The sequence below is a fragment of the Nanorana parkeri genome, unplaced genomic scaffold (assembly GCF_000935625.1).
Source record: "Nanorana parkeri isolate BGI_ZX_2015 unplaced genomic scaffold, ASM93562v1 scaffold257, whole genome shotgun sequence".
Taxonomy (NCBI): Eukaryota; Metazoa; Chordata; class Amphibia; order Anura; family Dicroglossidae; genus Nanorana; species Nanorana parkeri.
Genome location: NW_017306525.1, coordinates 1,081,090 through 1,107,595, shown reverse-complemented (window position 1 = coordinate 1,107,595; position 26,506 = coordinate 1,081,090). Strand labels below are relative to the sequence as shown.

Sequence of the window (26,506 nt, the reverse complement as noted above, 5' to 3'; positions counted from 1 at the left end):
ATATATATATATATATATAGATATAGCTATATCTATATATTAAAGTGAACCTGTTGCTTTGTCCTGTGTGCACAAAGCTCAAGTTCAATTTAAGCGTCTATTTCTTTTTCACAACTATGTAATATGTCTTGAAGGAAAGCAACCTCAGCAATAACCTTTCTACCTAACGGGTCCTCTTGTATACTGCATATATGATCTGTTGCTTTCCGAAATACTTTTTCCCTGTCGGTGTGCGTCTCATTCTCATCTGCTCCGGATTTCACATACTGTACTAAGTAATTCCTGATCAGGCTTCCTTTCTGCACTACAGTCTTTTGAATGCATGGTAGATCTCCTAAGCTTGCCATGCCTAGCATGTGTATCAAAGCTTGGCATATTTGTCCACGGAGGCTAGCACAGTATTTAAACTCCAGAAAATCTTCGGTCTCTTCACTCTTCTCTAGCGCGGTCACTAAAGAATTCCAGATTTCGCTGTATTGTTCAGTAGTTCCATACTGTTCTCTTTTGGAAGGTGTTGCGAGAGCTGTTGCCGATTTAATCCGCACTTTAAAATTCTTGCATGATTTCACAGCTGTAGTGAGTGCATGATAAGCATCGGAAGTCCACACAGCTTTACCTGCAACAGAAACCAATGTCAGTTATCTTGGATTGATTACAGTACCTCATCATACATCACCACTTTGGTACAGAAAGGAAATAGAAACCATTATTACTGGTAACTTGAGTGGCTACTCCTTTTAAGTTAATAACTACACACCAAAAGCAAAATTAAACAAAATGCTATAATGTTTTGATTCGATTCTTAATGTTGGATTTTTTTATTTTAAATGTATTTGAATGTTATCGGCTTGTTTTCTAGCCACATATCTGGGGAAAAAGCTAAATGAGCATACAGGATGTCTAGGGTCGATTTCCCAGACAATCCTTTTTAAAATGACTGCATATTGCTATGTGCACTCCCCAACTTAATGTCTATAAGGTTCACCTTGAATTAAAGTTTTTGTCTGGTGTAGGCTACAATTGCCCCTTCCCTCACCATATCCTTTCCCCTAAATACATAGAATAAAGTACACTTGTGAAGTTTTAAATGAACATTCAGGGCAAAGTGATTATGTCTGCAAACACGCGCCAGCATATATGCTTACCCAGCCACACCTGCAGTGCTGGAGACATATTACTTGATTGGGCAAGGGTTGACATTGACTAGTTGGGCCTATAGCAAATTTTCACAGTAGTCATGCGACAGTGAAATCTGTTTTTTGCCATTAACAAACGTGTGCCCGTTTAATTAATGTGTACCTAAGAATGGTTCATGGTACTAAAATTCCTGCTAGGCTTCCTTTCCTGCTGAAGAGAAGCAACAGAGTAGTGCAAAGTACAGTGACCCATAGCAACCAAAATTTGTTTTGGTTGCTATGGGTAATAGCTCTCTGCACATTATTTGTGCTAGTTTAAATTTTCATTAAACTAAATGCTGGAGATATAAAAGCATTTAAAAATAATAAAAAACGATTACAGCACAGGTATCTCTTAACCAGCACTCATCTTTGAGCAATTTGAGGCTACCTGACTAGGATCCAGAAAATGTTAGTAAAGGTGAGAGGACTGTGAGAGATCATAGGCAAAGACACCAGACGGATCAGCGGCATGGATTGCAGGGAATAGCTATATTAGAGTGTAAAGGAAACAGGATACAGAAACTCAACAGATGCCATAAGGAAGGAGGAATGCAGGCATGGAATAAAAACAAAAAAGGTGATTTTTTGGGTGTGTACTACATACTGTGCAACCTTCCGTATTGGAACAGATTCAATATTGTTCATAAATGTCTGTTGTACGATAAGAATTGTGTAGTAATTGAGATTCAAACTAAGTACAAATAAGAACTGAAGTTAGGTTTTTCATTTAAACAGGGACTTTGGTTTGGGAAAGGGAAGACAAAAGATGATTTTTGTACTTACCCTAAAAATTATTTTCTTGGGAGTCTACTCGGGGATAAAGGAATTCAGAAACAGTTGGGTTAAACTGCCAACTTTGGGAGATTGGGAAATGGTAAACAGAAAGGTTGTAAGCTAGTCCCTGTATAATCACTCCTCTACCAGCATGTCTGTTTTCTGAGAAAGCAATACACAGGACCAACAAAAAACACAGAGGGATAAGATCTGTGTCCCTGAATATACTCCAAGAAAAATCATATTTTCCTGTCCATTGAGACACACAGAATTTAGAACTAGCCAGGACGCCTAAAAACATTCCAGCTGAGGAATGGATAATAGCTACCGATAGATGCAGGAAGGGACCAGGAACTGTATGCAATTCAGGACTACCAGAAGGACCAACACCCCAATCTAAAACAGATGAGGTGAAGCCCCTAAAAGACAGGGGGAATCTGCCAACAACCAAGGGAAGCCCACAGAGGAACAACTTAATGTTCCAGACCAGGACAGAGATCACAGCCAGAGAATAAACACTAAGTCTGCTCTAGCAAGAGGCTGTGAACCAAAAAACAACCAAGAACAGGTGAAACAACATAACTACCTGATAAGGAAAAGACCAACAAAGTGAGGTGGTCAACAAAAAAGAACACTGGAACAAATTCCCAAGAGAACAGGTCCTCAAGGGGATCCCTGGACAAAGACGGGTCCAGAAGACCAGTCGGCTTACAAGTGATAGGGCCAAGCCTTACACTTCCAACCCTCAGAAGCATGTAAGAAAGTTCCAAGGGAAGAAAAATCCAATCTTCTAATGAAATATCCAAGAAAAGTGAGAAACCTCATAGTGCAATATCATACAAAGATAGCCAAAAGACCTCGGAGACTGGTAGCAAACCCAAAAAAGGTACCAACCAATCACTCTGACCCTGTCAGTACCCACAGCCATGGGGCAGAAACTTTCAGAAATTGCCAGTTAATATTGGAAGTTGCAAATGCTTATACCAATATGCAGGATTTATTTCCATAGGATTACATGTACTAAGGTAAAGCACACTGAGGGGTTGTGTTATAACAAAAAGAAAAAAAGGGTTCCTGAAATACAGGGTAGACAAGGAGCAAGGATTAAGCTGTGTTTCTAGGTCCAGGCAGTATACCCGCCTCTACTGTGCAGACAAGCACAAAACACTGCTCCTGACATCTAACAGTTTATTGCACAGAAACATCCATTGGAAGCAAGACTAGTAATTGTTAAGGCCGGAGCTCAGTGCTGGGAGGAATGGAGCTTAGAACAAATACAAATTTTATTTAAATTACACATGAAGTATCTCACAGGTTCACTCTAAGTTCACATTTGTACATGACAAGTACACTGCAGTAACTATACCCTTACCGAGTGGAAGAGCTGTGTTTTTGAAAACATTTCCCAATGCATAGCAAGCATTCCACTTCACTTTCATGGTGCTCTCCCCAAGAACTGTAGAGATAAGGGCTCTGATTGCACTCTCAATGCTTTCAGTAAACCTGGGCTTCAGAATGTGGTACGGCTGCAAAAAATGCAGCAGATTCCCTAAAGCACGTACAGCATTACTTTTCACCTGGAAGAAAAACATTACAGGTTAGTATCTGTTAAACGTTGTGTTACAAGTTCTGCAAGACAGGAAAAAAAAAAATAGTAGCTTTTAATGGTGGTCCCTTCTTTTCCCTATTCTGTTCAGTGCTATTTTCTATCACAGCCTAAGCATAACCTTCCGCTCCCCCCCGACACCTCCATCCTGTCTAAAGCTGGGAAAATGTCATACAACTCTAAATTAATAAAAGATGGCACCCTGTGACAGTGCTGGTGTTCGCCAATTGGTCACTATCACATTGCAGGGGGGTAGTCCTTATGTGTGTAGGCCATCTGCACACTACAGCAAGAATTAAATTGGCGCTTATACAGGTCTGCTAACTCCTGGCAGTAAATGGAACAGCAGAGGAGTGAAGGAAAGGCAAGTATAAGCTCCTGCAAGTACCAGCCTTGTAGTGAACTTGTTGCTTTGCATTGACCTACTCACTGTGGGAATGAATACAATTATGTGATAATAAAACTACAGCTTGATCAACCAAAAGAATATACACAAATTGCGCTCAAAGCATAACACGGTCATGATTGTTGAGCATGTGTGACTACGTCTCAGGTGAAAAAGATTTTTGCGACCGCTAAAACAAATGATTGCTATCTAATTTGTATGGACAACACATTATTTTCTATTAGAGATAGTTTAGATGTATGAACCTTATCTTTGTCTTTAGAAGCTTCGGTTGCCGACTTCAACATTTCCAGAAGCAGCATATCAGAAAATTCCTCTTGGAAACTTTGCCCAATCATTTCCCTGAAACGGAGAATAGAGTCCCGGCGGCAAAAGTCGCCGGGAGTCTGTTTAAACAGCCCCGATGCTGGCGACGTACACTGTACGTCGTCAGTCACGAAGGGCTTAAGAACAAGTCTTTGTCTCACGTTTTTATGGACTATGACTTAGTTTACATTCTAGAAAGCCTTAAGGGAAGAAGACTTACATGTTAACAATTAAGGTGTCAGTAAGGTTGCCCAAAGACCAGGCTGCCTTGGCACGAACATTTGGAGACTTGTCACTAAGGGACATCAGAATAGCATTAGCGGAGTCCGCTACAAACATGACATCCTATAAGGGAGGTAAACAGACAAAAATTATACAAAATAATGGCACTCTGCCAACCATAACAGTTTATATATACAGTATATCACTGCAGAGGGGGAAACGTGGTAGGGATGAGATTAGCAGACAAAGACATCACTAAACCCAGGTACCTCAGGCAAGCAGGTTTCAGCACAATATCGCTGTTACATAGGGATCTTCGTATAATTATGTGTCATGCCGCTGCACCAGCATATCAGTAATGTGCATGTACAAACCCGAGAAGCAAAGTGGCACAGAGCTAGGGGAACTCCTCCCAGGTTCCTTCTTGGTTTTGATATGTCATATGATGTAAAGCTAAAGGGATGCCTGGTAGGACTTTCTCAGGCTCTGCTTTGCTTTTGAGGTCTGGTAGTGTTTTATCTTTTCAGTACCCCCTTGCAAAGCCTGCTGTGGCCTGCAGATGGGTTAAGTGAGCAAGCAGGAGCATGCAACTTAGGGGGAGAGAGAGCAAAAAGAGCAGAAATGGATGAGTGATACTGGGTTGTACTCTTGAATGCTGCATTATGTACCCAGGGCTGTATTTTACATACACTATGTGCAGTGTGTTAACCACTTGAGTCCCTGAGCTTTTTTTGCTCTCCTGTTCATCTTGTTTCGGAGAGGTCTCGGTCACACACATTATACCATTTAGCTTTGTAGTCTACCCCAATGTATTACATATAGTATTTTTCCATTATTTGTTCCAACCCAACATTTACGGAATTTGGCAACCCCAGAACTATAACCGTCAATGTCAATATGGCACAATGGTAAAGCTCAAAGTGAAAAAGTTACTGTAGGAAAGCTTGTTATTCCACTTTTCGATGCTACCTACCTTTACACGTTTTGTGTAAAATGGTTAGCATAATATTAAGATAAGATCTTCATGGCCTCTTTTAAATTACATAACCATGCAAGACAAGTATTATTTAGAAGACAGATGTTTAGCAAGTTCTATAATATGGAAGTTACTAAAAGAGATAATGCTTTTATTTACATTTTCTCTTGCTAGATTAAGAAGCACTACCTGTCGAAGACACGGGAACAGGATATATACACCAAGAGCTCGTGCAGCTGCTGCCTTCACTAGAGGATTTTCACTGTGGTTCAGGCCAAGCATAAGTGTTATACAAAGTATCTGACAGTCATCCTGAAATTGGAAGATTGCTAGGGTTAGTTCACACCATCAGCAGTGCGTTCTGGTCCGATTCCGGACCGGAATGCACTGCCCGCCTCCCTATTTTGCTGGGCAGGAGGTGGCGTGGTGGGCCATCGAAGTGATTGGCACCGTAGCCATGCTCTGCGGCCGCAATGCAATCGCCCGCACGGCACATTGTTCCTGCAGTGCGTTCAAAATGCTGCAAGCACTATTCTGAATGCACCGCACAAAACGCACTGCAGGCACAGTGTGCCTTGCGGTTGCTGTGTGGCCGACCGCATTGCAGCCGCAGGGTGTGGCTACGGTGCTATTCACTTCAATGGCCCGCCACGCCCACTCCTGCCCAGCAAAATAGGGAGCCAGCCACAATGTGGACCGTAACGCACTGCTGAAGGTGTGAACTAACCCTTAATTAGAGCACATTTTTATACATAGTTTGAAAAAAAGACATGTGAATCCAGTTAAGCCAAAATACAAAAGTTAAAATCCTTATAACTGCAGAATCCAAAACCTGCAGCTGATCCCAAGTTAAAAAAAAACAAAAAAAAACTTATTTAAGCATAATCCAATATTGCAAAAGCAATAATATACTTCCTGGATCAGCAATCTAGAATGTTATGGTTTATAAATAGTAATATCCATTTATAGTTTGTGCAGTTAGAAACACACCCAGCGCCTTTATGAAGCAATCTACTGAGTTAGCTAGAACTAACCCCTGTGGAAGTCTATTTCACATTTTAAAGAACCCTTTCCATAAGCAGAGCTAAAACCTCTTTTCTTCCAGGTGCAGAGCATGCCCCCTTGTTAATTTACAATGGCCTGCAAAAGACAACTTTCAACCAAGTTTAATATATAGACCAGGGGTAGCCAAACTCAAGCCCTCCAGCTGTGGTGTAACAACTAATTCTATTAGGCATTGCAGGACTCTGACAGCCACAGGCATGACATTCAGAAGCAGATCCATGATGGGATTTGTAATTTCACCAAAGCTGGAGGGTTGAAGTTTGGCTACCCTTGATGTAGATCATTTTTGTAATTGTATAAAAAGGTGATCATAGTCTCTTCACAAGGAAGAAAAAAAATTCAGTTAAAATCATCTTTCCTTATAGGCGAGGTCTTTATTAAATTTAGTTGTTGTTCTCTGCTCTCTCTAGCGGAATCAGAGGGGACACAGCAGATCGCAGCTGCAGAAAGGATCTGTAATTATCGGGTGGCAGCGGTGGTGCAGAGTGAATCACTGATCACAGCTATTCATTTTTTTCAGCAGAGTCAAGGGATCCTATTCTTGTATGAGTACTTGGAGCAATGGCTACTTTACAACACACACACACACCCACACACACACACACACACACACCACACACACACCACCCTCCAGAAGGAAGTATGGTATCAGCATGAATTCACAGACGATTTGAGAATCCACAGCTGAGTGATACACAAATGAGATACATTTTTGTTAATAGTTAAAGTACTTGAAAGCATGTTTAAGATTTAACACCTGAGTTTACCTAACTAGTCCTAATTAACTCCTCCTTCCCTTATCTGTTTTTTTTCCTGCTGATCTTTTGGTCATTTCTATTTTTTAACCATTAAGAGTGCATTTTGCTACATTTTTTGTCTACAGATTGCATACAAAATAAAATAGTTTTTGCAAGACACTATAACCAAAAGTAACTTTTGTTTTTCCTGAAAAAAAAATAAAAAAATATATGAATTACTTTGTTGTCTTAGAGAACTATGGGGTCAGGGCTTTTCCCCATAATTCTCCTAAGGGCAACGGGAGAACACAAACTAGCGTCCTCCCGTCACCCAAAGCTCAGTACACCGCGAGCTACAGCTCAGCCAGAACAGATCCTGACAATTATGACCGGATCCACCCGGCTGCGTGAGTGACAGCTGGCTCTGCCTATCTAGAGGCAGAGCCAGCTGTACCCGCCCTCTCCCCCATCCGTTCCGCCAGTCAGCGCTGGAGGATCGGACAGGGGAGGAGGCAATCCAGTCCCTCTGCACAGATAGATCGAGAAGTGAGCGAGCGCCGGTATGTGTTCACTCACTTCCCGATCTACTGAGCCGACCTGTGACAGTCTCATTGTCACAGGTCGGCTCAGATTATGAGTCTGAGTAAAAATCACCCACCTCATAATTCTCCTTTAAGTAATGGAAAAGATATTGCCAAACAGGTCTATAGCAGAAATTTACAAATTGCTCTGGTCCATAAAGGGTGTACAGGTGCAAGAACTGAAGAGGTTAAAACAAGTACCAAAGGCTGCACAATCCGGCTGAAGCTAGAGAAACAAACGTTTTACTGTTAACATTCACATATACTTACTGGTAGACTGGTAAATGCCTCTGGCAAGACAGATGATAAAGCATCACAGGCACTTGTTTGAAGGGTAGGATGTTGCTCATTTTGCAAGGCAGCTGGTAAAGGACCACTCAGAATCATGTTCCAAAATGCTACAGCCTGAATAAAAAAAGATATACTCTCATATACAGCTCCACCGTGAGTTAATAAAAACAAACCCTTTCATTCTTCACACATGTAAAGCTTGCTGCAAAAAAAAAAGAGAATAGGGTAAAGTGAATGATGATCCTATCAGTGTGGTGATCTTCCTTCCTTGTGAACAAGCTGGGGGTGTTCACTGACCAATCTTTATCATTTAACTTTAGTAGAGAAAAATGAGGTCACCAACCTGTTTGCTGTCTGATATGGGTGCATGGATCACAGGACTAGTTGAACATAATTATGAATATATTAGCAGTAAAACAGTTCAGATATATGTAGCGGTTTGTCTTATGAAAAGAAAAAAGAAAAAAAAGAAGAAAGAAGAAAGAAGAAGAAGAAAGAAGAAGAAGTATTGTTAGCGAAAGTCAACACTATGATGAAACACTTACCTGACTAACAGTCACTTTCTTTTCAGCAGGGATTAACAAATCAGTTTTCTGCTGCTGAACAATTCCAGTTCCCAGCTCTTCCAAAAGCTTAAAATATACAAAAATATTATAAAAGAACCCATAAAAAAAAATGTATGTATGTATATTATATATATATATATATATATATACATACACATACATACACACACAGATTTTGAAAGACTTAAAGCAAAAGTAAAGCAAAAGTATACCCAATTTGTGCTTTTTCACATAACAAAGTTGACAAAAAAATTGGAACCCACTTTACCTTAGCACCATGAAGTTGAATCGATGCATCCATCTCTTGCACACATTTACAAGCGACTTCTCCCAACTCCATGAGATAGCTCTGTGCCATATTGAAATATCCCTTTACCAGGCAAGCCAACACCTGAATAGAAAGCAAAGTTTAAACATATATTAGTGTGTTTATATGGAGAAGATTTGAAAATAATCTAAACGGATCTTAAGAAAAAAAACAGATATAAAAACTAAAGTAAATTATATGTGCAGGGACCTAGCAATATGTAGTACCACTAGGTAATGTTTGCTTGCCAGCCAAAAGGTATACAGCTAGGTATTACACACCATAGCATATGCTGCAGTCAGTGGTAGATTTGCATTACAGCAGTTGCCCACCTCCCAGTGGCACACACCTGTGCCACTGCATAATGTAATGAAGCAGGTAGCATGACAATTTTGGCAATGTGGTGCACCCGATAGCATAAAATCTGTAGCAATGTCTTTGCAACCTACATGGCACAACTGAAAGTGTAATTCGGATAGTGTGCTAGGGGATTCAGTTGATTGCCTCACTTGTGACACCTAACTGTAGGCCTCTCGCCTGCCGCTTTTATATAAAACCACACTCCTGTACTAGGCGGCACTAAACTGAAAACAACCCTGGACCCAAGGTACACTTAGTCCACCACTGGCTGCAGCTTACCTATAAATGTCCAGCATTTTAGTATGATAAAATCTGATGAACCATTGGTTAAAGTTGGATAATCGTATCCAAGCAACCTAAATGTAAAATTCACATTTCCTTCTTGAAATTATATCAATTCAAAAAGGTAATTTCACCCAAAAGTAGTAGCTATGTTATAAATGGAGCATGGTGGGCTCCAATGAGTCAGGTCCAAGCTTGATACGTGTGGGGCAATTCAGCAGCAAGTACTCATTGCCATAAATACTGACCCTGTTTCTGTCCACCTTAGAGTTTTAGGTGCTCCCACCCAACTGCATGTTCCAGCACCTATCACATTATACTTAATATAAAAAAAAATTAGAGGGAAAAAAGGTGTACTCTCATAATGGCAGATGTGCAGACCCAAAAACCAAAGCAAAGAGTCCTTGAGCGATATATGAAACCATATGCATCTATCCAAACTGGGTGGATTCATCCTTTAAGTACAAATGTTCTTGGTAATCAGACAGAGGGTCATACCTGAAGTGCTTCCAAGCGGACAGGAGAGGGTTCATACTGGAGAGTCGTGGCAGAGCTGACATCACTGTCAGAATAGGAGTCTTCCCTTGGATTAATCACTAGTGAAATGCACAAACGTACTAGCCAGCATGGCTCAGCCTGTGGCTTTTGAGGATTGGTTTCGCTCATTTCTAGCTCTGGAAAGGTTTCTTTTCTCCACCAGTCAAGATCACTGAGCCGTGTAATGGTGCTAGGACCACCGTTTGGTTGCACTGAAACTGGTTGCTGCAGTAGTAACTGTACCTCAGGTAGTGGTACTTGAGCAGAGACAATAGCACCCAACAATGTAAGGCCCGATACTCGAACATTTACATCTACAACAATAAATATATTAATAGGTCAATACAAATATAATAGAGAACACATGTGATAAAATATCATAATGTTTAATATTTATTTAAATACATTTCAATGGTGCCTGCATAGTCCTGCTGCCAGTGTCATGCGGCAAAGCCAGTGGTGTGGAATCAGTGGAGTGTCTCCCTTGAGCTCTCAGCTCAGAGACACCAATGATCTTTTTTAGCCATCTGTAAAGAGGCATTATTCCACTCACTGACTACTAGGTATGTGCGTGAGCTTGGTGCGAACCGAGTTCGTCAAAGTCCTAACAAAACTTTCCCCCTCCCAACCCAAACAGTTACAACTGGGGCATTCACAACGCCTCTTACATGTAGCTGCTAGTACAACTGATTGAGTTGGGAGGGGGAGAGCTTTGCGAGGACTTGCACAAAATCTTCCTGCACTTGTGAAGTGCAGTGGATTACCTAGAATTCACAAGCCATTGGGGAACCTGTTCAATATGAATGGAACAAGGTGCACAATGACAAAAAAAAAAAAAAAAAAACTGTTTTTGTTTTGAAAATACCTTTCAAGATGCAACCACATGAAATATTATTTTTAAATATGGAACACATTATCAATGTTGTATGAGAGAAAAGTTTGCGCACCTTTATTGTGGATATAAGGTTTAACGTAGTTCCAAACTCTAGTGAGTAGACCTGTCTTCATACGATGATAAGGAGCATTTGCTACCAAGTTTGCAAGGCACTACAATAAATGAGATAAAATGCTTTACACATTAGAAATTGTAAAAATGATACTAGCATAGGTATACATGACATACTGCCATTCACCATAAACTAAAAATAAATATGCTAGCCTGTTAAAATACTGTTATATTTTAGGTGAACTGGTCATGACATTAAAAATAATGAGGTTACCATTGCTGATGGCCACCTGAAAATTCTAGTTGGTTGGCTGTAATGCTGACTTACTGGATTTAATGCATGCATGTACACTAAGAAAGTGAGAGTAAAGTCCAAACTCCTTATGTGTGCACTTGTCCAAGGTCAGTAGCTCGAAGTTCTGAAGCAAGAGGGGCAGTGTGACAGTAAGGTGACTACCATTTTGAGCTGATCGAAGGAGCCGGCTGGAAAATTTTCGATCGTTCAGAGCCCGCAACCAATGTGCCACCCCGCTCTGATCGGGTATTCTGACAGGTGTCAGCATACAATGTAAACAGCGGGTTGAACGCTTTATAGGTGTATGGCCAGCCTAACTCTGCGGTCTGTCAGAAGAGATATGCATCAGTGACTGCTAGCACGGTAAATGAGAAAGTGCCCGAGACTGTACGGTGCTGTATAAAAAAAAAATATAAAAGTATGCTTAGGCAACATTTATTTTTCCTTATGAAAAAAAATGGGGAAGGGTACGTGGGTTTCCTCCGGGTATACCGCTTTCCTCTCACACTTCAAAGGCATGTTGGAAGGTGAATTGGCTCCTGTCTAAAGCAGCCCCGTATGTATGCATGTGAGATAGGTACCCTAGATCAGTGGTTCTCAACCTGCGTAACCTCAGGACCATAACCTCTTGGTCATTAAGTTGCGACCCAAGGCGCACGGCAATGGAACGTAGGCATTGCGTTACCGCGAGTTCTGGTGCGGGGGATTGAACTATGGGTGGGAGGTGTGCTTGGATTGCCATTCAAATGAATGGCAATGCAACGCACCTACCACACCAGAACGCGTAGTAGGTGCAATTGCATTGTACAGTGCATTAATCGCATTGGACATTATTAGATAACTCTCTGTACTGGTGTGAACAGGCCCTCAAAAACAGAGACACACAACCACAGACACAATCTCACACACAACCACAATCTCACAGATACACATATACACTCCAAGATCCAAGATTTTTAAAGATCCACCCAGTCTCCCTACCTTACGAGAACAAGAGTGGATCCTCAATCTGGGGTCCAGTGTGGGCTGCTGTGCTGTGACAGAGCTCCATCCATATGTGCATTGCTTGTACAACTCCCTTGCGTGCCCTGTAGAGGTGCCAGGAGCCAAGACGTGACGTCACTCCGGTCCAAGCACCACCACAGGACATGCAAGGAAGCTGTAAGCAATGCACGTATGGATGGAGCTGCCTCGCAGCTGTAGCTCCTGCCCACTCCACCTCAAGCTGAAACACGGCGCTGAGCAGCATGAGCTGCTTGGCGCGAGAATGGACAGTGCTGAGCTAGGGGGACGCTGAAAAGCCTCTCACCTAGAAAAGTGGAAGGCACATGGCGACCCACTGAACATGGGGTTGCGACCCATTTTTGGGTCACGACCCACCAGTTGAGAACCAAGGCCTTAGCTCCTTGAGGGTAGGGACTGATGTGAATATGCACTATGTATAGCGCTACATAACTTGTCGGCGCTAAATAAATACATATAATAATATCTAAATAAATTATTATGGGTCAGGTTTTTATTGCCATCTGTGACCCCATTGGGGAGATTAACCCTCTCTATTTGTATTGGCGAACATTTTCCTTTAGCTAGAAAGTGAAGGGAAATCCAAAATTTTAGAGTTATCCCCAGAACAAAAAGATAAGGTGACATCTTCTAATGGGTGTACCGCTTCCAGGAACAGCTGTCAAAGAGGGGTATTCCTGTCACTTTTGGAAGATTTCTTCTAACTTCCTCTAGCCCCCTGGAACAGGAAGTGAATGGAAATTTTCCCAATGGTAAATTGTACAAAACAAACAAAAAAAAAAAAAAAAAAAACAACTGTCAAGAGGTTTTACCCCTTTCCTACTCTGTTTTGGCTATACCTACACTTAAATACATTTGGACTGTAGGGAAATACTGCAATGCTTTGCTGATGTACCGACAACACAGATCTCTTGTGATCATCATAATATGTTCAATAATCATGAAACTTGCCAAAAGCGCTCCTCTCAAAGGACGATAAATTTAATGCCTGTAGGTGCTATATAAAATAAATTGAAACATAATCTCCCTATCAGACTGAAGGTAGAGGACATTGTATTCCCCATACCGATTTCTCTCAATTAAAAGCAGCTTGACAAACAGAAGAGGTCAGCTAGACAAAATGGATCTTTCCATAAAAGAAATTAAATAATCAGCTTGTAGAGGACCTTGCTAATTCTTTTCCTCAGGGCAGTTAAGAAATGCAATCCTCTATGGGAAATAAAACGAGGTCAGACTGAAAGGATGCTGAATTTTATGTTTAATATCAAACTGTCTTGTCTCTTGTGAAAGCCACCTAAACCCCCATCAGTTAACCCGTTTACCCTGGAGGCCAAAAGAAAAAAATGTGTTCATTATGTTCAGAGCATCTCTTAATACTGGGTAGAAGAAATAAAAGTAGCCCTTCTATAGTTTATTTAGCTTCCCGATTGCCTTTAATGCTGCAAGCTATTTTTTAAGAGCCGACACAAAAAGACAGACATTCATCCATGTTACATCATCTACGGAAATGTTTTTTTAAAAGGAGAAAGAAATTACTGTTGTGTGATGCTTTCTTTGAAAACCTGCTTCAAGAAGTAAAGCCCACAGTTATAATTGAGTATACAATAAACATAGAACTGCCTTAATACATCACAGTATGGACTTAACAAAGACCGTTTTATACAAACTATATTTAAAGTGTATCTAAGCCCTAAAAAAATAAATTCTCTCATCTGCTTTCTTTTGGGCTGTTAAATATGCATTGGAAACATTTTGTTATATCAGTTTGACAAGTACAGAAAAAAAACAAAAAAAAAACAACCAGTTGGTCTCATCAGAAATGCAGAGCTGTTCTGTGTTCTCTGCACACTTTGTGTGTTGTCCCAAAAGAACCCTCCTAGTTCCCATCTTGGAATACAGAGTGACTAGCCTTTATGTAATAGAGATCTGAGAGTAAGAGTGGTTGAGTAGTTTAGTAAAAGACATCAGGAGAGCTGATACCAGTCAGTTAACAAAAACACAATATGTTGTCAGTTCACAAGAGGGCTTAAGAGCGGAGTGCATTTCTTGCAGATCAACAATTATTTTTCTGTACATACAGAAATGGGATAAACGTTTGGAAATGTGCATGTATTGCAGATATTTCTATATTTTGCTTTTAATGAGTCAGAGTACGTACATGTAACAAGGTTAGTTCATAAATATTATTCCTAGAGTATATCTGTGGCTGATCTTGCATTTCTTATTTTGAATAGACAGTTTATAGGAAAGTAGTGGCAAAAGGGAGTTAGTGATATTAAATTCAGTTTTTGTTTTTTATCAAATCAATGCAGCTATACGAGACTTACTGTAGTCCATGAGTCTCTCTTCATTTTGTGCAGCAGTTTCTTTCAAATCTTCTTTCTTCTTAGTGCGGGCCAGGACTTCCCTTCTGAGGGTGACTCCATTCTCTTGCCGTGTCTGATGGAGTCTGCCTCCCTGCATTCAGGCACACGGCAGATGCACAGGCAGCCTAATGTCTGAAGGAACGCCTCCTCTTTTGATTGACAGTTGCTCAGTGTTAGTGTCTCAGTGAGAGTCATCTCTCCCCAGACTAGCTCTTTTCTTTTTTTTCACAAGCTGTATTTATAATGTACATAGACTGTGGAACAATCTTCAGTCTATTTTCTTTTCCATGTCATGTTGAATTCTGCTTTGGTGGTTGTTTTACATAGTAAAATAGCACAGTCACCCATTACAAGCAGGATAGGTAATCTAAACAGTGTTTTAGGCATTTATTTTTCGATAGACTACGTTTTGTAAACTTTTCGTTGAATACTATATACACTGGACTGATATAGCTATTGTTCCTTTTTCCACAACGGTGATTTGGATACATGTTAAAATGATCTATAGATCGGCACTTTTTTTTTTAAACACCAAACATAAGGTTTTATTTATTAGGAAACTTTGGAGGAGATTGATACAATTATACTTTATAGCGCAGTGCAATTTGAATATATTAATTTTAAATTCTTGCTAATTGTTCAATACCCTTTGTTGTGGTGGGTTGCTTAGTTAATGCATTACTTTTTCAAACGCACTGCAAGGCACGCTATTGCGTTACTGCATATTGCGTCACGGGTGAGCGAATTGCAGCCAGGAGCTGCATATGCAGTGCCATTCAAATGAATGGCATCCAGTTTTAAACTCTGCATCAATCACGATGTCCTCCGATCACGACATCCAACAAAGTGATCTATGTGAATTCGGTGCACATATGGATACAATACATTGCAGGTGAACAATTAGCAAGAAAGTAAAATTGTTCACTTGCAAATAGATAAAACAAAAGTCTATCAAAAAATAAATACCTAAAACACGGTTTAGATTACCTACCCTGCTTGAAATGGTCGACTGTGCTATTTTACTATGTGAAACAACCAGCCAACCAGAATTGAACACTATAACAGAGCAGCTGTCAATCAAAAGAGGAGGCGTTCCACCAGACATCAGGCTGCCTGTGCATCTGCCGTGCCTCTGAATGCATCAGACACGGCAAGAGAATGGAGTCACTCTCAGAACAGAAGTCCTGATCAGCACAAAGAAGAAAGAGGATTTAAAAGAAACATCTGCACAGATCGAAGAGACACACATGGACTACAGTAAGTCTTATATAGCTGCATTGATTTTATAAAAATAAAAAAAACTGAGTTTAATACCACTTTAGGTCTTCATGGTACGCAAACAGGAGGCATAGCAGGGGTGTGTCTTTTGCCTACATACTTTGTGCTAAACAACTTCTCGCTTTCCCTTCTTAGAAAGTTGGGAGGAACGGAATACTACTAGTTGATTAGTCCATCCAACAAGCGTGTGATGTTTACAAGTACCTTTAGAAAAGCTTCTGTAAAAACTGTAATAAAGCCATACTTTGCAATAGCATAAATGTTCACTGACATTACGTTAACACATTTTGCTACTACATGTTTCAGTTAGAAAGAATTGTCAGTATAAACAATGTATCTTTGCTGTGTTGAGACACAAGACTGATCTTTAAGAAGAACTCAGGGCAGAAATTTTCTTAACCCTTGCAGTGGGGCTACACCTGCACTGAAAGGGTTAACTGCTCTTTTTTTTGTCTAGGGTCAAAATAAATAAATAAATAGTTACACTCACCTCATCCTTGGAGCCGGCAGCGCTCCCCCCATTGATGGTATGTACCTCGGCGTTCTCACATCCTAAACACTATATTAGACCTGTTGACTCAAGGATCCTGCTGCAGCGTTGGGGGAGAGAAGCCCACTCCGAGGATCATGCAAGTAAAAAAAAAGTCATACTCTAGGCAAAAGTGAGCAGTAACACTTGAGGTGTGGGGGTAGCCCCACGGCAAGGGTAAATACAATTTCTACACAGAGTTCTTCTTCAAATATATAACTCTATTCTAATTAGATTTCACCATGTCTACCCTTAGATAAGAGACATTTTATTCTGAACACATTTTACTGTGCTACTAAACGAGCATACATACAAACCTTAATGATTTGTGTGAGTGTTTGCGCTGAAGACTCAGCAACCATTGCTAGAAGGAGACATCTGTGCAGTTCCCTTATACTTGAGGCAATGGTGACTGAAAACGGTGTAAAGGCTTGTTTATATTCACTTGCATCATCAGCAACAGAAAGGAACTGCTTTGATCCATCCAATATGGCAGAAAGAACTTGTAATGCACAAGCACGAGTCTGAAAGATAATTAAAAGCATAAATATATTACTGTTAAAAAAAAAAATGTAAAAAGGTGGGAAACTGTAGAACATTTAACCAAAAGACATATGCAATCAGTATCAAACTGGCTTGCCCCTGGATGCAGCACAGAAAATAAAATGTGATGGACTGCTTTTAAATTAATCAAAAGAGGGTTCCTCAGCACCTAAACTGACATCTTAATAGGAGGTAATATGCCCATTTACATTTTTTATATTGGAAAAAATAGGATTTTTGTTCTCACCGTAAAATCCCTTTCTCTCCGTTCATTGAAGGACACAGAGCAACAGATTGTAGATCCTACTCCTGCAGGTGGCGATATACCCTACCATTCAGGATCTACGATCTGTTGCCCTGTGTCCTTCAATGAACGGGAGAGAAATTATATTATTTCAGATGTAGCTACTGGAAAAGTTTGTGAAGGTTTTTGTTTTTTTTATAAGCCATGCATACCTTTGGAGAATAGTCTTTAAGTATAACTGTCATTAGAGACACAGATTGTGGACTTCCTAAACCAGGCATATCAGGGACGAAGGCTGACCAATAACCATAAAGAACTTTCTTTTCAATGGATTTTATTGTAGACAGAAAGCAGGATATTGCCCCTTGTCGAACTTTAGCTTGGAAAGACCTTTAATGAAACAAAAACATATGTTGGTATGTAGATGAATGATTTACATTTCTGGTGTTGAATTTTAATTGCAAATATAAAATCAAATAAACTTTTACCAGTTGTACACATGCTGCATTTACAATAAGTGAACAATGCAAAGCAAGATATTATAGATATGACAATTGTTTCCAAACTGCTTGGCTCCATGCACCGATCTTCATTTTCATAGCCCCGAGGAGGAAAGCCAGGCTGAACCAGGACACCTTACCTTGGGACACAGTCTCCATCGTAATTAGTAGGATTTAGCCATCACTCTTTACCTACTCCTGATACATACAGCTGTCAGACTGAGTTCTCCAGTCCTCCACAAGCACAGCATGACCTGGTGGTCAATTTGCCAGCCGAGTCCTGCTGATTACATGTGGAGAGTAGCGATGAAAGCCGCTCCCGAGCAGGATTTGGCTGCCAAGAATAACAGCAGAACCTGCAGATTACACTGGGAAAGTATCTCCTTGTGTTATCTTCAGGGCTCCACTGGATGTTTGACAGCCATAGCCTCCTGTGTGTTTCAAATATGGCCATTAGTGCTCGTGTGAATGACTTCTGCAAACTGTGTATAAATGCATTGGAAAAAGACTATTACAATAGACCTTGATGAGGTTTTTATTTTTCCCCTGTTTAACCAGGTATTAACCATTAGTTAACTATCATTAGCTCTTATTAACTCCTCTCTTCCAGTCTTACCATTTTTGCATTTTCCCCCCATTCAAATATAAACATTTTTATTTGTGTCCCATTTGTTTTCTTGTTTTTATATAACTTCATAAAAAATACACACATTTAAAAACAAACAAACATAAAATTTAGAGTGGAACTCCACGGAAAATGTTTATTAACCCTTGCAGTGGGGCTACCCCCACACTGCAAAGGTTAACTTGCTTGTTGTGGTCTAGGGAGGAAAATAAAGTTAAACTCACCTGATGCTCCAAGCGCTTCCTCCAACGTGCCTCCTCCTCCACTGCAGCAATGGAATGTTGGCAAAATATAAAAGTCGGGGTCACGTCGGGTAAATAGACACCAAACATGTAAAGTTTTAAAATTGTGCCCACCCGCGAAAACGCAAAAAACTACCATACCCAAAATTGACCATAAGCGATGCTTTGAAAGCTTTTGCCACTCATCAGTTTAGTGTTATCAGTGATTAATGGCCCTATAATTATTGCTCTCGCTGCGACGTTCGCAGCGATATGCAACATGTGCGGCGTAATGGGCGCAATGCCGTTTTCGCACCCGAGGCATGTTTGCACGCGCGAGTGCATGGGTGAGTGCTTTTTAAAAAAAATTGTGTTTTTATTCTTTTTCATGTATGACTTAAAATTTTGTTTTTGCAACTTTCATTTTTTTTCACTTAACTTTATTGTTATCACATAGGGGGATAAGAACCCCCCCCTATGTGATAGCAAAGAGGATGCGACAGGTCCTCTTTATGGAGACATCAGGGGGTCTCCAAGACCCCTAATGTCACCTAGGATCCCCCAAAGAAGCTGATGAAGCACAGATCTGCTTCTGAAGCTGGAGAGTGACACAAAAATGCAGAAGTGATGTAATATACATCACTTCCGCATTCTAACACCAGAGAGGGGACCAGAGGGAGATCATGTACCGATCTCCCTCTGATCTCCTGTCACAGAGCTCCCATGCTAGTCCCGGGCTCTCACCGGGTACAGCGATACCCAGGACCAGCGGGAGGGGCGCACACACTGGCTCGGTATACAAGCGATCCGCCAGCTCTATAGTCGGCGGATCGCTTCTTGTATGCAAACAGGAATCGCTGCCCGTTTGTACATTCTGGCATTTTACAAAGCGTGAGTGGCCGTGGCCCGCTCAGATCCAGGGAGCAATGGCCAGCCGGGAGGCGGTTAAAGTGTAGTTCCCCTTTTGCAGTCAAATTGGGATGACACCCATTTTAAGTTTGCTATTTGTTAGAGAGGGGGCTGTGCAAAGTTACGCTTACTCCATTCAACCCCGTTTGCACTGTACTGGCAGTATCTGGCTTAATCACCAATGTAGCCTTAAAGTGACACTCAAATCAGGAGTTGAAGCTTACAAATGCATTCAAGTACCTTAACTAGTAACAAAACTGTATCTTATTTGTGTATCACTCAGTTGTAGACCCTCAAATCACCTCTGAATTCATCCCAATACCGTCCTTCCTTCTGGGGTTGGCTGCTTTTATTCCCCATGGTCCCTGTGTGTGTGGTGAAGTAGCCACCGCTCCAAGCTCACTCAAATTAGTAAACGAAATGTGAGATTGTAGTCCATCACGGGAGTGAGCATGGAGCGGTAGCTACAACACACAGAGACCATGGGGAACAAAAGTAGCCCCCCTCCAGAAGGAAGGACAGAGTCGGCATGCATTCAGAGGTGATTTGAGGATCTACAACTGGGTGATAAATAAATAAGATACATTTTGTTAATAGTTAAGGTGCTTGAATACATTTTTAGGATTTAACTCCTGAGTTTAGTGTTCCTTTAAGCTGGGTATACACGAGTAGACTTTTCTTCCTTCAGTTTTCAGGTTGAACATAAAGAATCTAACCAATTCCCCCATCCATGCTAAACAGCCGGCCCAGCCAGTTGTCAAAATACCTTAGCAGTGCCTGTATCTGACTGCATGCAGATGCTGTTAAGCTGACAATTTTCTGCCCGGCTCCTTTATTTTTCCATTCAAAGTATGTCGCGTGGGGAGCAGCAGGCAAGGCCACCCACTGAGTGAGTTTCTCTTGATGCCTTACTGATTTTTTCTAGTGAACAAAAAATCCACACTTACTGGCTAGAACAACTCTGTTGTTTCCCGCTAGTCAAGAGAAAACCTACGACAAATTGCTACAATGTTTTACCTAAAACAGAAAAAGATTTTGTTTACAGCAAGTTACTAGGCCAGGCATAATTATCTTTGACAAGTTCCACCCGTTATAGCCTCAAACTGTACAACTGCAACAGTAAAGGACTAAGGATGCCTGAAAGGCAGATTATAACATTTAGTTAAAACAAGCATTTGTCAAGGTTTAAACCACTATAAGTCCTGACCAAAGATGTTTTCCATTGAGGCAGCACACAGCTAAGGATGTTGCAAAATTTAAAAAAAAAACATAGGATTAGGAGCCCTAATGGAATTATTCGCTTTCCTGCTGGACATGATTCCCATTAGTCACCGACATCAGGTCAAAGAGATTATTAAAAAAGCTTTGCAGCTAAAATGAAAGAAACATTACAGAAATATATTGTACCATCACATGGAAAATGTATTACTTATGTACAGTGTAAAACAAAATCCTGTCTCTAAAGCTGGTCATACACAGTTATATTTAACCTGCAGGCTGAACAAGGAAAATATAACAAAGTCCTCCATTCTGGCTTATGAGCATGGATTGAGGAATCTCCTACTGTTTGCATTGTATTCTGACAACAGATACCAGCCTCTGTCAGTATACCCAGGTGATTGGCTGCAGGCTCCGTTCGGCTGAAGATTTTCTATCCAGTTCCTTTGATCTTCTTATCAAGGGATGATGGCTGGAAGAGTGCCCACAGCAGCACACAGTGTGCAAATTTCAGCCAGTTCATCAAGAACTGGCTGAAATAAACATAGTGCCTGACCCGCTTAGGAAAAAAAAAAGGCACAGGCAGAGGCTCTTTCCATTCCCCACTTTATACTAAACCAAATAACATTTTGGCTATTGTGGGGCTTTAAGAAAAAGGGTCTGAGAAGATGTAAATAAAGATCTGTTATCCCATGTTTATCCACCAGCTATATGCACAAGAGGGTAAATTACCATTTCCTTTACTTTTATACAGGGATTTTGTTTAGGGTTTCCAAAAAAATCCTGAGGAGTCTCGTTGGTTGGAGTTTTTAATGAGTGGGGACTACTAAACTTAGCATGCACCAGTCAGTCAGTCACAAACCGTCATGCAGGCTGGCATTTAAGAGACTGTGGTAGGTGAGGCAAGTAGATTTAGTAGTTAAACTTACGAGTAAACTTGTAGTGCAAGCGAGCGAATTGTGCTAAAGATCAAATATGTAGTAAGCAAAGATTGGTGGAATGAACAGTATTTAAAAGGAACACTAGAGACGACGCTGCTAGTGCTTACCTAGAAAAGGCAGTTGTCACCTCTCTATGTGAGATAAGACTCAACAATTGAAAAAATGGTGAACCCGAAAAGGGATGAAATGCAACTAGAGATTCAAAACCTGTAAGTGAGATTAAAGTGGAAATAAACTCTAAATATAAAAAATCTGCTAGGAGGTAGAGTTTTTTTTGGCATTAGAGAGAAACGTTTTTATCTTTCCCCAAGGTGTGTGTAGGTGTGTGTGTGTGTGTGTGTGTGTCTACACATTGTGGGCAGTGAACACTTCTGGCTCATACATGGCCATCTGTAGTAGAATTGAGCTGGGTGCCAGGGAGATTTAGCCACCTAATGGCCATAGGCGTGTCACAGTGGACCTGAAAGAAGTGGTGGAGGAGATGGCGGATTAGGCCCCGTTCACATGTAGCGAATGATCGCGCGATTTCCGCCGCGATATCGCGAGAAGTCACCGGCCAATGCTTTTCAATGGAGCTGTCTTAACTCCATGTCGCGCGTCGCGGTCGCTTCTACCGGACCCTTTTTTCGCCGGATTTTGCTTTTTTTCTATGGAGCCCGGCGGAGAAGGTCGCGCTACCGTCGCTGGAACGTCGCCCTGAAAGTCGCGCTATCCCGGCCGCTGCAAAAGGTATGTCGCTACGTGTGAATGGGGTCAGCAGCAATCAACAGCGTGTAGGAAGGAGGGCACTGGTACACACACACACACTTTTAAAATCTAATATGTATGAAAAACTGACCTTATTTTACTTTGTAAACCACCTTCAGCATCTGAAAAGTCAGAGTCACTGCTGTTAAATTTTTTAAATCTTAAAGATGGCGAGTGTGGTGGATCCTTTCCAGTATTTTTCAATGGTGACCTCTGAGGAGTTAAGTAGGGATTGTTTATTCCATCTGCTGCACACAGTTTCAATCTGTCAACAGCAGCAGTTAGTCCATCCCCAGATTCACTTTCTATTCCATCCTTGTTCTCATTCTCCTGCTGGATTTTCTTTTGTTTAGTCCTGGATTTCTTCTTTTTGTTCTGCATGAAATAAAAGCAAAAAAATAAATATAAAGCCAAAGTTCAGCTTTCTGGGCTTTATTAATAAAGTGGTGCCATTCTCTGCAGCATTGTCCTGTGAGCCCAGGGTGGTTTGTTGATATCGATAGAGTATTTGGGTATGCTTCCCGGCCAATCAGCATCGAGCCGCCCTAACAGAATGGAGTCGGCTTCCCAGGCAATCAAGAAGTTGGGCAGTGGGTAATGACACACCGCCTGGCTTCCTGATTGCCTGAGAAGCTGGCTCTATACTACCAGAAGTGCCAGTATCGGTACCGGTGAGTACCGAAACATAAAAAAAAATAATAATTTGGTACTCGTACTCAATACCGAAAAACCAGCATCGGTGCATCCCTAATTCAAACCATAAAAGAAATGGTGCTGGATAGGAGATCATTGATGGTGTCAAAGATGGTGTACTTTCAACTCACTTCATAATTAACATCCATTACTATCAAACATTTTCACTGGGCAGATGTGGTGCCAGATGAACAGATGATGGAAAAGGCAACACGGGTCTCTTAAAAGGAGAACTATGGGGTCAGGGCTTTTCCCCATAGTTCTCCTAGGGGTCACGGGAGAACACAAACTAGCGTTCTCCCATGACCCAAAGCTCAGCTACAGCTCGCAGTATACCGAGACGCCGCAGCAGGGACAGATCCCGACATTGCTGTCGAGATCCACCCAGCTGCGGGATTGACAGCTGGCTCTGCCTATCCAGAGGCAGAGCCAGCTGTACCCGCCCCCTCCCCCGTCCGTTTCGCCAGTCAGCGCTGGAGGATCGGACAGGGGATGGGGGGAATCCCTGCCGGGAGCCATGAGTGATAGTCACGGCTCTCTGCAGGGATAGATCGAGAAGTGAGAGAGCGACGGTATGTGTTCGCTCACTTCCCGATCTACTGAGCCGACCTGTGACAGTTTAATTGTCACAGGTCGGCTCAGATTATGAGGCTGAGTGAAAATCACTCGCCTCATAATTCTCCTTTAAACAGATGTAAAAACTAAATATTTACATCTTAAAGTATTGAAATGCAAAAAGTATACATCTTAATCAAGCAAAGATTTTTGTTTTTTAGCATCACCATGGGTCTCTGGAGTCTGGGACCCCAGAAAGAGGCTCATTCTGCTCTTAATATAATTCACTATTGAGTGCCCTAACTGTATGTTTGTTCCAGGGTTAGTGACTGACCAAGTAGTAATGAAAAGACGTGGAGGACAAACCCAGAGCATGCACCTAAAACTAATCTTTAAAAAACAGAAGACAATGGTCATGCTTTACTGTTTTCACAATGTCTATGCCTATGGGGATCACTTATAACAAAGTGTAGAGCAGATATTGAGATCACATAACCGTGCTTCCCACCTGGCTTTTTTTTGTCTACCCATTAGCTTATTTCAATAGCACATTTTTATTGAACCCCTATGTGATCATTGGCAACAATGTTATATCTGTGTTGCTAAACAACCGCAATGCAGATAGATTGAATACACTATGCTCTAAAAGTAAGATTCAGTAACAATTTACCCCGGTTGGTCGAGATGTGGTTGCCTCCTTTTGCTCAGATTTTGCAGGTGAAATTCCATCATACTGAGGTAGGGGAGTGGGATAAAGAATTGAAGGCATTTCTATATTGAATCCAGGAAGTCCATGCAGCATGTATTTCTAAAACAGAGTATTAAAAAAAAATACAAATAAAAATTAATTACTGCCTTATTTTTAGGGATTTACCGATACTTTTCGAGTACCAATGCTGATACTTGGCATTTTCATGAGAACTACCAGGGTTGCAGAAGTTGCAGCTGGGACCTGGCTCTGGTGCTTCACCATTGTCCTGAAATCATTAATCTGTATTGTTTGAGAAAAACTGTCACATGACAATAAAAATTTATCAGTACTTGTATTTGTGAGTACTTGAGCAAGTATCAGTACTTGTACTCGCAAAACTGGTATCGGTGCATCCCTTTATTTATATTTATAAAAGTAAATCATACATTAAAACAGAGATGTACAAATCCCAGGAGCTCCGTGTGCTCCTTACAAATGACAGATGCCTCCTGTTTAATTTTTCTCTAGTCTAGTCTTGGAGCTGGAAAAGTATCTGTACTTGTACCGAGTACAGTAATTGGTATCTGTGCCTCCCTACTTATTTTAATTACGTAAACACCAAACCAATTCCCAGAGAATGCTTAAGGGGATCATCGGATTCTGCTGGAAACAAACTTTTAAACATCAAGAAGCAGCATACACTGTAAATGATTTAACCGCATTTAAAATAAGTTAAAAACCTTTTGACTTTAATATCACTTCAAGAAAAAGCAGCTTTTAGTTTAGGTCATTTAAAAAAAAATATAAAAAATAGTGGTTAGTTGAGGATGGAGGGGTAATGTCCGGAGTTCAACTCTAAGGGCTAGTTCACTCCAGCCCCAGTGCATTCTGGCCCGACGCTGCATGCACTATTTTTTCGGACCGGAATGCAGGCAATGATGTGCCACACATTCTGGTGTGGGCGACTGCACTGCAGCCGGCAGGCATGGCTGCGGTGCCATTGACTTCAATGCACTGCCACGTCCTTTATCACCCCAAAACAAAGTGAGCCAGCCAGAATGTGATCCAGTGCGTTCTGGGCACCAATCGGGCCGGAACGCACTGGGGCTGGGATGAACTAGCCCCAAGTGTTATGTTCTATGCCACTATACACATACTACAACATGGCTGCAAAATCAGACATCTAGCATGGTTTAAACAAGCAGCAGAATCTATATAAATGTATATCAAATATTTTAAACTGTCAAAACAGTGTGCCTTGAAATCTAGTAAAATGGCACTAAGGTATATTAGACATAATATATTACCTTAAGCACAGCAAGCAACGATCCAAGTTGATCCGTTTCCTTCAATAACATTTTGCTACCATTTAATATAGACTGTATACCTTTCAAAGCATTCTGCAGTAACTGAAAAAAAAAGAACATTGGTTCATATTTTGTCCATAAACTTAATGATATTAAAATAATTATTATTTCTAAGTGAAAATTTACTTTAGCTATAGCCGCAAAACTCCAAAAAATAAAGTAGCAAGTAGTAACAATTTTACACCAAGGTGAATGCCTAAACTGCTAGATCAAGGTTGTGAAGCCTTAATCATCAGAAGAATAATTTATACAGCACACGGAACCTGTGAATCTAAACATACTAAAAGGTGCTAAATGCAAACAAAACATTTATAGAACTATACTATAGTATAGATTGTGTAAGACCTATGTGTAAATTAGGAAACTGGTAATACATAAATTACATCATAACAACAAGATTCCAAAAGAATCTAAACAATACAAATATATATAATCCAATAACAGTGAAACAAAAGCCATTGGTGAAATATGAGATGAAACAGGAGGAAAAAAACTCCTTTCCAAATCCGTGCAAGTCCCACAACTGTATGTGAAAACAAATAAATGTGTTCCGAAAAGAGTCCGTGCTCCTTAATGTGCTTCACAGAAGAGGTTCCCCTAATACAGCGGTTCTCAACCTGT

The 26,506-nt window shown here is 40.9% G+C and overlaps 1 protein-coding gene across 1 annotated transcript in view; it reads right to left on the bottom strand.

Moving 5' to 3' along the window:
• Positions 1-55: 55 nt before the first annotated feature.
• The window catches only part of HEATR6 (HEAT repeat containing 6), a 36,133-nt gene continuing 9,682 nt past the window's right edge, over positions 56-26,506 (bottom strand). Inside the window, 15 exon segments of the mRNA XM_018556896.1 lie at positions 56-616; positions 3,325-3,529; positions 4,210-4,306; positions 4,491-4,615; positions 5,658-5,780; positions 8,122-8,256; positions 8,688-8,774; positions 8,977-9,099; positions 10,156-10,508; positions 11,142-11,241; positions 16,949-17,155; positions 17,631-17,808; positions 22,671-22,954; positions 24,498-24,635; positions 25,826-25,927. Of these exon segments, the coding sequence (XP_018412398.1) occupies positions 90-616; positions 3,325-3,529; positions 4,210-4,306; positions 4,491-4,615; positions 5,658-5,780; positions 8,122-8,256; positions 8,688-8,774; positions 8,977-9,099; positions 10,156-10,508; positions 11,142-11,241; positions 16,949-17,155; positions 17,631-17,808; positions 22,671-22,954; positions 24,498-24,635; positions 25,826-25,927 (2,784 nt within the window). The 3' untranslated portion in view covers positions 56-89.